The sequence below is a fragment of the Sinohyriopsis cumingii genome, chromosome 5 (genome assembly GCF_028554795.1).
Source record: "Sinohyriopsis cumingii isolate HCF-2022 chromosome 5, ASM2855479v2, whole genome shotgun sequence".
Lineage (NCBI taxonomy): Eukaryota > Metazoa > Mollusca > Bivalvia > Unionida > Unionidae > Sinohyriopsis > Sinohyriopsis cumingii.
The window spans coordinates 59,695,827-59,709,300 of NC_142965.1; the positions used below are offsets into that span (position 1 = coordinate 59,695,827).

The 13,474-nt window shown below is 35.5% G+C and overlaps 1 protein-coding gene across 2 annotated transcripts in view; it reads left to right on the forward strand.

Moving 5' to 3' along the window:
• Positions 1 to 2,526: 2,526 nt before the first annotated feature.
• The window catches only part of LOC149799256 (integrator complex subunit 6-A-like), a 96,035-nt gene continuing 85,087 nt past the window's right edge, over positions 2,527 to 13,474 (forward strand). Inside the window, exons 1-4 of one of the 2 annotated variants that reach the window (XM_089958554.1) lie at positions 2,527 to 2,799; positions 2,899 to 2,976; positions 8,948 to 9,097; positions 10,873 to 10,962. In XM_089958554.1, coding sequence (XP_089814680.1) covers positions 2,689 to 2,799; positions 2,899 to 2,976; positions 8,948 to 9,097; positions 10,873 to 10,962 — 429 coding nt within the window. In that variant the 5' untranslated portion in view covers positions 2,527 to 2,688. Of the gene's footprint in view, positions 2,800 to 2,898; positions 2,977 to 8,947; positions 9,098 to 9,562; positions 9,612 to 10,872; positions 10,963 to 13,474 lie in introns of those variants that run through there. The other variant, XM_089958555.1, reaches the window with a different exon arrangement.

Below are 13,474 nucleotides of genomic sequence, written 5' to 3' on the forward strand. Positions count from 1 at the left end.
GAGTTATATTATTTTGCCAAGTGGCTGACATAATTTAGTGTGCCTTTTATCAGTACCCGGCTGAGCATTGTGCGACATCAAGCTATCTTTTCTCATAAATAACATAACGGGCAATTTGTTAATTACTCTTTGTAAACATATTATCTCGAATTACTACCGTTTTAGTCAAACAAAATTCGACCATTTTCTTCTTGGAACTTTATGTGATATTAGTAAATGGACATTGCCGTGACATTATTTATGTCTGAATAAATAATATTGTTTTCTTTGTTTTGCCCAACCCCTTTCCAAAAGAGAGTAACTCCTGTGAAAAGTTTGGATCTTGCTGGCGATTGGCAAATAATCCATTGATGATATATGGATGTCAAACTGCTTTCGAATCGCCCAATAACATCCACATTAGCTCATGATACAGATCCATTCTCAAAATTTTCTTTGATACCAAAATTCCAACTGATGGCCAGCACCTCGTTGTCAATCTTATTATAGTATTAAGCTAGCCGGTCATCCGGGTATTTTTGCGCCATTCTTCATTCTGCAGCGGACAAAAAATGGCCCATATCATTACAGTATCATCAAATCAAGAGTCAAACCAGATTACAAATTGTACAATACTCTGTCCCTAGAACTATCACACAAATACCACTATAAAATATTTCGATGTTGACAAAGTATATCCCGCGAAGATGGGAGACGCATAACGAAAAGAAAATAGTCTTTACCCCTAGTGCCCCTCGAATATGGCTTTCTTGCATTTGAAGTCAAAATATTCGGTTGGTTTATGCGACATTTTTTTGTAATTGTATTCTGCGTGCATTATTAAAGTTTTTAAAAAAAAGTGTAGTTGTAAAGTAAATTTAAAAAAGAAACAAGATATGACGGAGAGAGTAATAATCTACATATGTATTTTATCCCTGCAGTTTTGGTTGTAGATCCTTGTAGTTCGAGACCTAACAGAAATCCGCTCTGGTCAGAGAGAGAGAGAGAGAGAGTCCGCCTCGGATGCGGGAGGTCGTGGGTTCGATCCCCGGCCGAGTCATACCAAAGACTTACAAAAAGGGTACTAACAGCTGCCTCGCTTGGCGCTCAGCATTACGAGGTTAGTTTTAGGACTGGTCGGCCTGATGTCAGGATAATGTGACTGTGTGGGACATCATGCTACATGTCTGCGACATGATGCCCCAGTGCTAGGTATCACTATAAACTCCACACTACAGACATCGTAGCGATATAGCTGAAAAACTGTTAAAGCTACGTTAAAAATCGAAATGCGTGTGTGTGTGTGTGTGAGAGAGAGAGAGAGAGAGAGAGAGAGAGAGAGAGTGAGTGAGTGTGAGTCTAAAAATAGAATCGATTTAACTGACTGTTCCCTGTTGAGATGTAACGTCCTTTAAGCTGTTGAGACAGTCAGAGAATAATACAAGTGTTTGCAAAAGCAACGGAATCCTTTCCGTTAAGGTAATTAGCAGACGATTTCAAGCTGTAGTTCATTATTTACTTGTTTAGATAACAAGCTGGCAGCTGTTCATATGCAAACAAACTTTTTTCAATGCTAGCAAGGTGTTCTAAAACAATAACAATAACCTTTATAACATGTACACTGACGGGGATCCTGTTTTCCCCTTACTATTATTGCATGTTTTATAATGTATATAATTATCCAAACAAATTTTTATAAGTAACCGTTAGGATACGTCAAGAAGAAGAGTTACCGATTTAATGCGTCGACATAATTTGAAGAATTGATGGCACATCTAGATTTATGTTGTCTTTGTTAGATGGTGTCACAATATAACAGCCTAATAACACAAACCTGTCATGTCTGCATACAATCGGCAAATCGTTCTGTTGACGTAAAACACGTCTTCGTCATCACATACGCCATATTATTATCACATGTAGACGACGACAGCTTAATACTTCCATACATTGTATGTGATTTTTTAAAATAGTTTTCAATCCCCCACCTCGAATGTTCTTGCACTGGATAATAGGAAATAGGAAATGGTACAGAGATAGATGTTCAGATAACATACATTCTAAACTTCCAGTTTTATATAATTTTGTTTACAACACTTATTTAGATTATCTTACTACGGTTGAATAATTCATATACAAGCGGTTTGTTCGTGACTGTGAAGGTTTTACTTTATAACCCGAGTCCCGTTATTGAAAACTTAGACTCACCCAAGGTGTGTTTTGAACAGGGTACTCGAAACCTTAAAGGGCTGTCGAGCATCGTAAAGGTTGACACAAATGTAGTCTCTTTGGGCTATCATCGTTTTTGCTATTGGACATTTATGGGAGAAATAATTGTCAGAGAACCTTCCGTAAAGAAAAATAATGCCTGTTAAATTCGTATTTAATTGAACTTAGTAACTAAATATAAACAGATATAAAAACTGAACAAAAGAAATATCGCTATAGTCCTAAGCAAAAAGATTTTCGACATTTTTTTTTTACACATCAACGCACGCTCCCTGCCTAAGTAAAACTATCCAATCAAATCATAAATGGCGTCTTGGTCACGTGCTAACATTTCGTGGCGTGCTGGCTGCTGATTTTAGGCAGCTATTCGAGCTGCGCCATTGTTCGAGTGCGGAAGGACAGACGCCGTTTAAGGGCGTACTGTCTAATTGTAACGGTTCCTGACAGTTTGAACCGATTATCAAATGAATAAGCATCAAAATGACGATCATCCTTTTTCTAATAGACACAAGTGCGTCTATGAATCAGCGTTCTTATATGGGGACGACCCTTTTAGACATAGCGAAAGCTTCGGTCGAAAATTTTATGAAGGTAATAAGAGTTTATTTCGTATCGCGGGAGTGATTGATCAGTTCTCCGAAAACAGGATTTAATTGGCTTCTAAGTCTGTGCTTTTATTCTTTTATTTAGATAAGGTCCCGCGATCCGAACAGCCGTTGGGACAGATACATGTTGCTGACTTTTGAAGATCCGCCTGCAAATATCAAGGTAAATCGCACTTGCCGACATGTTTTCAAAAATTTAATGATACATATCACTTTCTTGTAACATAATAGACGATTCTGGCACAGTGCTAGACGATTTCATAACTTTAAAACGCGATAAATGTTGAGCAAAAGACGAGCGACATTCCTCTTCACCTATCGCCATTTTCTACTCCAAAACTACTGGAGGATTGTGGGTATTATCAGCAAAAGGTCAATTATGTCAGTTGCATATTTAATTAGGTACAACTTGAGCAGCCAATGCAGTATTGCAGTCATTGATATGGTACACCACTGCAAAACAGTGCATTTGTCGATTTTAAATTATGGGAAATAGTTGGAAAAGACGAGTTTTTTCTGTTTTACATTAAAAATTTTAAGAAAAAATGTATCCATGTTGAAGTTGAAAAATATAATTTGTAGCTAATTTAAAAATCAGCACTATTGCTAAAGACATTCAGTACATTTCACCTTTTATGAGGTTACAGTTCAAGTCATACAGATCGTATAGGGGGATTTGTACTATTTTTGAGTAATATACGTAATTTTCTTTAATTTGATTACACCTGCCTTTAAATGCTTATTTTGCACTCATATATTCTATTTGTTTTAGAAGTTTATAAGAGAAATACATATGGCAACATAAATGTTAAAAGTATAGGATGTGGACATTTTTTATGAGGTCAACCTAAATGTGTGATCCAATACAAGCCAGAATAGCTGTGATATCTAAATGAAAGCGGTACATATAGTGAGAAACAAAAATGTGTACTACCCTGTTATTCATAATGATTAGACACGTTACCCTCTTTTCTTGACCCATATTAGTACTTGGATACCATGGTAAAAGTCCAGAGTTATCAATAACTTTTGTCCAGATGTTTTTAATAACGACATTTAAGGTGCAAAACTTTTAGTCTGGATTGAACTGGCTTTGGTTAAAATATATTAACATCTAATTTTAGACCAACAAATAATATTTGAGTAAATGCCGTACATGCATGACTATGTTGATATACTCTTTAGCATTGTCAGACAAATCATTACTTTACTGACTGGTTTGGAATGGTCAAAACAAGTTTCATGAAAGTGATCTTTTCCCACAAGTTTCATAAATTAATTTTTAAACGAAATATACAATTAATTGTAACTCAAGGTCAAAATGTCAGAGGTCAAGTTTACCTCAATAGTAACATATATTAAAAAAGCAATACCTGAATACCAAATGGTTCAGTAAATGTTATTGTCACTTGTTTCCATTATACCTTATGCAATACCAGTCTGTTGAGGGATATATGATTGTGGGATTCATGTTGTCTAGTATTTAGTACTATTTCTCAGCACAAAATAGGCTATACCTGTAGGAGGAAGAACCTGGGGAAACTCCAATAAGAATCATGGGAATGATCTTATAAGGCAAGTACTTTACAACACTCAGCCACTTGGGGCCCCTGTGGGGTTTATGTTAATTTTGCAAACAAATAAATGTGGGGAAAAAATGCAATTTTGACAAGTCATAACTTTGTTTCAGTAAATAATTGCTGCACACTGCATTATGATTAATTTGGCATCCATGTGTGTCTCCATTCTTGAACCCATTTGTCCATGCCTAGATTAACCTAAATGTTAAACATTCTTTGGGAGGTGTCATTGCTATTGTAATGAATGCCCTCGTTGAACCTTATGTTAGTTTAACATGATAACCATAGCCAGCTTCTTATAGTTGGAAAAGCTTATCCGTTTATATGCCTGCCAAATGATATCTGCTCTCTTATCCATTTATACATCTATCTGTTACATTTTTTGTTTCCACACAATAACTTGTTTTACACCATGTGCGGGGCCCCGAGTGGTCTAAAGCATTCTCCATTATGGATCATTGCCATCTCACCTGTCTGCGTGGGTTCGAGTCTCGGATTCGCCCAATGTGGGTATGTGAGAAAGCTTTCCAGTAGCTTCTCGTGGGTCGGTGGTTCTTTCTGGGCTTTTCCTGGGTTCTTCCTCCACCATTAATACTGGCCGCCATGTTTAGCCTATCATGTGCTGAAAAATGGCGTTAAACCACACAACAACAACACCATGTGAATTTCCCAGATTCTGTTGATGTCTCCATTATCCATATGGGGTAAGAAAAGTGCCTGCAGCTATTTAGGTCAAAGGTCAAGATATATGTGACTGAAATGGATGATGTTACAGTCCAGTAACTTGAGTTCTGCATCACAGACTTGGGCATTGTAGTTGGCTTGCACTTAGTAATGGAGAAACTTATTGATTTTTGGATCAAAAGGTCAAGATCGCTGTTATTGAGAGAAGACTTCTTTTTCTTAACATAGTAACTTTAGTTCAGGACCACATATGTTCACCAAAGTTTGTGGAGGGTTTACACTTAATATATGGAAGAAGCCTATTGGTTATGAAGTCAGATGTCAAAGTCATCTTGACTTGTAGAAAACTGCCTTTATATTTTGTTTTTTCTAAATTTTGTACCAGAGTAAATTCCTGGGTTAAAAAGAAGCCTTTAAATTTGTTAGTCTGGAAAGGGTCAAGGTCATAGAGACTGGTTGTCCCAAGTCAACTGCTATGGCCTAATGCCATCAAAGCAGATTGTTTAACCCTGCATATAATGCATTATTGATTTTACCCTTGTTTCAGTGGAGGGGAAATTTTTTCTCCAGTGTTGTCATTTATAGAATGTTAATAATGATGTGAAACTGATTCAGGATATTAGTTTTTTTTTAGTACACTTAAAAGAATCATTTTGGTACACATTACAACATTATTATATACGAGATTTAAAAGGTAGGACAAATGTAACGTGTAAATAGTCTGGACTAGAATGTCCATACATGTGTCTCACTGTGTTGTGGGTTTAGCACCATTTCTCAGCACAAGCTAGGCTATACATGGCTGCCAGTATAGCTGTTAGATGAAGAACCTGTAAAAACCCGGTGATAACCTCCTACCCACAAGAAGCTACTTGAAAGTTTTCTCACATACTCACAGTAGCTGAGCTTAGAACTCAAACTCAAACTCTTTGGACAGAGGCGATATGGCAATGATTGGTAAAGGCGAGTGCACCAGGACAAGCTCAAATTAGGCTGAGACAAGCTCAGGTTTGCATAACACTTTTCCACAGGCAGTAACCAAAAAGAAACTTGAGGGAGGGATACAAGATTCAAACATTTTTAATATTGGTACAGACCTGCCAACCCTCATGATTTTGGCATGAATTTCAATACTCTCGATAGTGATTCACGCCACATGCAGAAAAATCATGAATTCCCCAATTCTCAGTCAAATTAAATCAGGAATAAAATAACTTTATCCCGTTATGTACTATTCCAAATAAACGCAGCGGTCACGGATGGCAATAATGGTCCTGTATTTGCTAGTCATGCTGTTAGTAGAACTATATCCAATTGCTACAGTTTGTCCTGTAGCAAAGGTTGTAAGGTATATAATCTATATGTACAACGGAAGTTTTCCAAATGTTCGTGAACAAAACGGGGGCCAAACTGATTTTTATAAAATGGCACATGTACATACTTGTAGCAACTGTAATTTTTTGTAGGCAATCATTAAACAAAGACAGCTTATTAAGGTTTATGTATTTTTTTAGATAATGAAAGATTAGCATCTATCGTAATTTGCTTGAGTTTATATTTTGCCGCACATGCACTGACACCACCAATCATTAATCGTTTGATGTTTCATCTTCTGGATTAATACCATTTCATAAAATGAGCTACACTACTGTTAAAATGTTTTCACCTCCAAGGGAAAGATATGTATTCCACAGAAAGTGAAGTATAGGTTGAAGTACACCAAAAATTGTCCTTGCATTCAGCAATGAAACATCGATGGACATTATGATTTTTGCACAGTGGTGTGCCATGAATTTTAGAATTGGGAAGCTCAAGTCCTGCAAGCTACCAATGCTGAAGCATTGTTTGTAAGTTTTCTTGTTGAATATAGGCAGTCTTTCTCAGTTGGAGATCAGCAGTAATGAAGGTGAAAGAGTATTTCCTATTGTTCAGAAAAATAAGACCAACTTTAGTGCCTCCTTAGGTGCTGAAAATTTGCAACAATTTTAGTCGCCAAGATCAAACAGCAGATGAGAAGCCTGAACTGTTTTGAAAACAAATTGACAATAACCCAATTGAGGAAGTCTGCCACAGCATCATACTATGACCAGTAGCGTGAGGTTTGTTTATATCAGTAAATTTGGCTGCAAATAAATTTGTACGTGTAATCAGTGTAGGTATATTTTAGTTTTATTTTGGGATTTTCATATAATGAGGTACTGATCATCAAAGTTGATGAGGCTAGTGTCATGGTGAAATCTTTCACTAATTGTGTTCAAAATTTCCTAATTTGTATCCCTCTTGGCACTAATTTTGTTCAAAATTCACAAATTTGTACCCCACTTGTCACTAATTGTATTCAAAATTCACTAATTTGTATCCCTCTTGTCACCAATTTTGTTAAAAATTCACTAATTTGTATCCCTCTTGTCACTAATTGTGAGTCTGGAAGGTTGGCAGCTCTGCTGGTAGCCTGAGTAAAATACTGTATGGGGTTATTTTAGTGACAGGGGGCCAATCCCTGCCATGTTCAGCACATAATGCTTTGTGTTCTGCAAGTTTTAATTAGCGGTTTTGTATTGCACATTCTTCTGCATAACTGACCACAGTTTCATCTACTGCATTTGTCCTTCCATCCTGTAGTCGTTGTCATGGTCAGTCTTGCATTTTCTCATTCAGATGTGATAATCTCAATATTTGCATTTTATTGCAAGCTTTGACAATTAAAGAATAAATATTTATATTTTAATGTAGCATTTACATTTAAATCCTAATATTTGTATGTATCCTGGATTCACTGACATTCAGGTCCCAAGTTAGGCAGTTTCACATATTGCCGACTCTAAACATTCTGCTTTTCAAAGATTGTACTGATGCATATTTTATTGTGAGTAGGTGTTAATTGTTAATAATACAATTCGTGACATGTTTTTGACAAGCAAGTACTTGACTCTAATGATTTATCACAAAAAAGACATTGCAGTGTGATTGATGTTACAGAAATGTAGCACCCAAAAGTGATGCTTATGATCTTTTGTTTACAGGAAATCGATACATACTTGCAGCTTGGCAAACAATTAGAAGGACAAAAATAAGTGTTTTCATATCATTCTCAAAAGTAGGATTGTCAAATTTTTGATGCATGTCACCAATTTTAAGATGTCCCGATGATAATTGTTATTAAATGGATGAAATCCATATTTACAAATCCTTCATTTAGTACAAATAAATCATTACAGTCTAGCTTTCATGCTTTCTCTCTTTCTTTAGATTTTCCAAAGCGTTTTTTAATTTATTCTTTATCTTTATACAGATCTGGTTTTTGCTCTTCTAACTATATCTGCATTTAACTCTTTCTAATCTACATATATGCCTACATGTATTATTTACATGTATATATTTTGATAACTTTAATTATGGGCATGTAATTTTAAGCTTCCAAGAAAGATGAAAAGAAAACAAAAGTTTAAATAAATATAATATGATTTCCTTTCAAATTCACCATAGTTTATTTTGTGTTATTGTTATACTCATTCGGCGATATTATATTGGGCAAGCTCATATTTTCCTAGAGCAAGTTGAAATTTCCAATCAGCTTATCCATTTGTAACCATCAGTCCTGATAAATCTGTTTAACAGTTGTTTGGTTCAAAGAAATAATTTTGTTTCATGAAAATTGAAAACTGTTAGGTACTTAACAAATTATTTTTTTACATTTAAAATTATTTAATTATTTTATCTTTTTTTATTTAAACACTCCACTCAATACAAAAAGTAATGTTTAAAACAAGTTACAACAAATAAAGTAGCAAAGGCTCTTTAGAGTCCTTTCATGTGCTCTTTAGCTTCTGTTTGAATATTTCACTTTCATTTATTTCTTAATTTATTCAGGCTGGCTGGAAAGAAAGTCACGCAACCTTTATCACCGAACTAAAAAGCCTACAAGCTAATGGCCTGACAGCAGCAGGGCCAGCACTAAAACATGCCTTTGATCTTCTGAACCTCAACAGAATGCAGTCAGGCATTGATACATATGGACAGGTAAAATATTGAAAAAAAATTGTCACAGACATTTTTCTCACACTGAGATGTATTTACATACAGTGATACAAATATCGCGCTGTTACTGTATTTGCAGACAGTAAAATACAGATATGGCACTGTGACCTGTATTTGCAAACAGTGATAACATATGGCAATAATTTAGTTGAATTGATGGTGCCTTTGTAAAGATTTTGTGTGAAGATTTCATCTTAAAACTGGATTCCCTAAAACCAATTATAAAGTGATATAATGAACTTGTCCTTTAGCTGATGTAATGAATTCGTCCATGTAGCTCCTGTCTATTTAAAGGGAAGCACGATGGCTCAGTGGCAGAGTGCTGGACTTGCCAGGTCAGCTGCTGTGGTGTGTCCCTGGGCAAGGCACTTTATTCCCATTGCCTCAGCACTATATAGTCATTGATGTGCTGCTGTGCCATTAAACAACAACCACCAACCAACCAACCTATTTGAAATGGTCTTATCACTGAAAAGGAAACAGAAAGTTTCTGAAGGTAAACTCTTATGAAGGATGTTTAAATATTTAATTCCCTGCCAATAATATGGAAAAGGATTAACATATTGCACTTGTCTTTCTATCCATATAGTAAATTTACAGCTCTGTTGCATGCAGCTTTGTGTGTGGATGCATCTTGGTCCAACACCACCATATTAAAAGTAGGTCATTGTTTGCTACATTTTGTGCCCAAATGACTGATGCTATGTTTCATTTCTTTGGTATTGTTGACATTGTGAGTAGAACAGTTTCCCACTTAAAAAAATGTAGGTTACTATTATAGGACCTTCATGTTCCATGAAAACTTTTCTTGTTTTCCATGGCCTTTATCTTGTTTACATAATTAAAATGAAAGAAATTTCTGCTCCTGAATTTATTCCTATTTAATTTTATGAAACATTAACTCTGTAACCAGTGTATCCCCTTGGGGTGCAAGAGTGAGTCAAAAATCTCCTTGGTGTCAAAACTGGGGGGTTAGACTAAGTAAAAAATAAACTTTGGTATCAAAACGGGGGGTCAAATTAAAAATGTGTGGGTCTCTGAAGCACAGATGGTGGTAAAGGGAAACACTGGTAAACTTGAACCCCTAGATTGGATTCCCTAAGCTCTGAAAATCACGAGAATTTTTTATGCAGGTGTCAAGCTAAAAGGAACCCCATGGAACCAAAACTTCTCAGAGCAATTGGATGGCCAATGGTCTTTAAACAGCCTAGTAGTAAAGTAAAACCTAACTTGGACAAATTAAAATACAGATCCGTTGAAAATCTGTTTTATTGAAAGTTTCCAATTTTCCAAAATTTACTGTTTCAATTTTGCCAAATGATATGCGAAGGAGGATACATCTAATTGTGCGAAGGGGGATGCATCTAATTGTCATTCTTAGTTGCAGTAGAGAACATAAGTTAACCACAAAAAGAAGCCATCAGAAGTTTTTTGGGAGGAGGTCGTAAGGATTTTTAGCAATTAAAACCAGACTTCTTATTTGGGTCATAAGAATTCTTAGTCATGAGGTATATCAAAAAGATTGTTCAAGGATTAAGTCTATATGGAAAGTGTGTTCCTCAATTGTTTAACTCTGATATTTATTGCTTAGTCAGTGTTTTCTATTGGTTCTGTTAAACAAAAATAGAAGCCATAATTTTTGTAAGAGAAGTAATACTCCAAACTATTTGCACTTAAGAAGTGGTACTTTTTGAGCAAATATGCAAATTTCATGAATTCTGTTTTTATTTTTTTCTTCTAAATTTAAATATTTCCAGGGACGTTGTCCATTTTACCTTGAACCAGCTGTAATCATTTGCATAACAGATGGAGGAAAGCTCACAACGCCCAATGGAATCCATTCAGAAGTATGTACAGAGTATATTGTTTTTAGCAGCACATTAGCACAATATTTGCTATATAGTAACACATAAAAATGTTAGTTTCTTAAAATGTATAGAGAAAATAATCACCAAAATATTTATTGAAATAAACCCTTCCAAAATAAATGTAAACATATAGCTATACAAGAAAATGTTGTTGTTGTTTTGAGTTTAATGGCATTTCTCAGTGCAACACAAGCTATACATTGCAGCTAGATATAACTGGTGGAGGAAGAACGTGGGAAAACTGGTAAGAACCGCTGACCCATGGGAAGCTACTGGCAGCTTCCTCACATACCCACATTGTTATTGCTACTCCTCCTTAAGGACTTGGAGGATTGCCGTGTAACTTTACACACACATTCTTCCCATTGTCTAGTTCATTTTAAATGAAGGATTGCTCTGACATTCAGTATGGCCATCTTGAAAGTCTTGGCTGACCTTCTCCTAAATGGATGATCATATCAACATAGGGTTTTTACTCAAAGACTTATTATTATGTCTACTTGGTGCAAAATGAAAATGATGTCAATCTATCATCCAGTATAGCTGCTAATTCATCCCTATGAAAAATCTTGATTTTGCTACTCCATCTTAATGGAAAGTCATATTTACATGTGGTTTTGATTAAAAGACTTCTTATGATGTCTAGTTGGTCCTAAATTGTGCAAATATGATATCTAATTTGGCCACCACCACATTCCATTTGAAAACCTTGTTATTGCTATGCCTCATGGATGGATGTTCATATCAGTCAGTCATGGATGGATGTTCATATCAGTCAGGCATATATGGATGTTCATATCAGTCAGGCGTGGATGGATGTTCATATCAGTCAGTATGGATGGATGTTCATATCAGTCAGTCATGGGTGGATGTTCATATCAGTCAGTATGGATGGATGTTCATATCAGTCAGTCATGGATGTTCATATCAGTATGGTTTGTTGCTAATAGGCTTTTTATATGGTCTAGTTGGTCATAAATGACTGGTGCTGATCAGACGCCCAATAGCAACAATGAATCATTTTGAAAATCTTTTTGCTGCTACTCATAAATGATATGAACATTGAGTTGTCTGGTTGGATGTAATATGAAAATTGTGCACATGTTACATCCAGTATGACTGTCAAAGAGGCCATCTTGAGAATCTTGTTATTGCTGAATGAAAATAAATATTGTGATGCAGTTTTCTTATAATGTCTAGTTGGTCCTGGATGAAAATTGTGCTTCTTGCACATCCCATATGGCCAGCACAATGGCTGTCTTGAAAATGTTGTTATTGCTACTTCTCCTGATATGATAGATGCATCAGCATACAGTTTTCACTGAATATCTTCTCGTGATGACTAGTTGGATGTAAATGGAAACGGTGCTGTTCTGACTTACAATATGGCCACCACAGGAACTAATTTTACAATCTTGAAATTGCTAAAGAATATCTGAGACGATTTCAACACTCAGCAGGTAAAAAGATGAAATTAGACTGTCTTGAATTTATGGAAAATTCTTTTCATTCATTTGAATTTCAGTCCCTTTGAGATATTTTTGTTTTGAGTTGCTTTTCTTTCAACTTTATAATTAAATGACTAATTGTATATCTGCAAAAATTAAATCCAGGTTTGTCAGCAATGGTGTGCATTCAACCTTGAAAATATGTTACACTAAGGACAGTTGAAAACTACAACAAAAAAATAAAGCAATTTTTATCACCTGTAGTTAATTTGGCTGTTGATAGAGCCAGTATAGACCTGGATAGATGTGCATTAAAGAAAGTAGTATGCAGGGTTTTTTGCCTGACAAAAAGTACTCTCATAGTGTGCACTGGGACCAAGATTTGGAGGAAACTTGTGATCCATTGCTCAAGGTACAAAACTGCAGTTGTCAACAAATTAGAAGGGTGACCTGATTCTAGTAATCCAACTTAAATCAATTAGTCTGGAAAATGTTGTTTGCTTCAAGGCTTAATTTTTTTCTACCCCTGCGACGAGTTATTGATAAATAATGTCTGTTCTAGTTTTCAAGAAATAAAATATATGGAAGAAATGCCATTTTGTGCCACTTATGCAATCTCTCTAGTGGGCAATCTGATATCCAAATGGGGTAGCCCAGGTCTTGCCTTCTGGTAGTGCCTAGACTGAGGGCAAAATATTTGTTTGTTGGACATATGGCTAAGCATTTAAACACGGTGGAAAAGGAACGAAGACAATGCTGCTTGATACCTGTAACCGACATTAACTGTTATTTTGTGATCTTTTGCTGCAGTCATGATTTGAAATTGTGAAATATAAAAAAAATTAAGCAAAAATCAATGTTACCATTAGTAATATACATATTTAAAGAGATTTATATCGAACTGGAAACATAAATAATTATCCCAACAGTTTTGAAAGTAAACTGTGGGAATTACGTGATTCTACCTGTGTGCCTTTTTAATATGGTGTAACCATATCTCATTGTGTTAGGTTTAAAAATTTGGGACATTGGGGTGGGAGAAG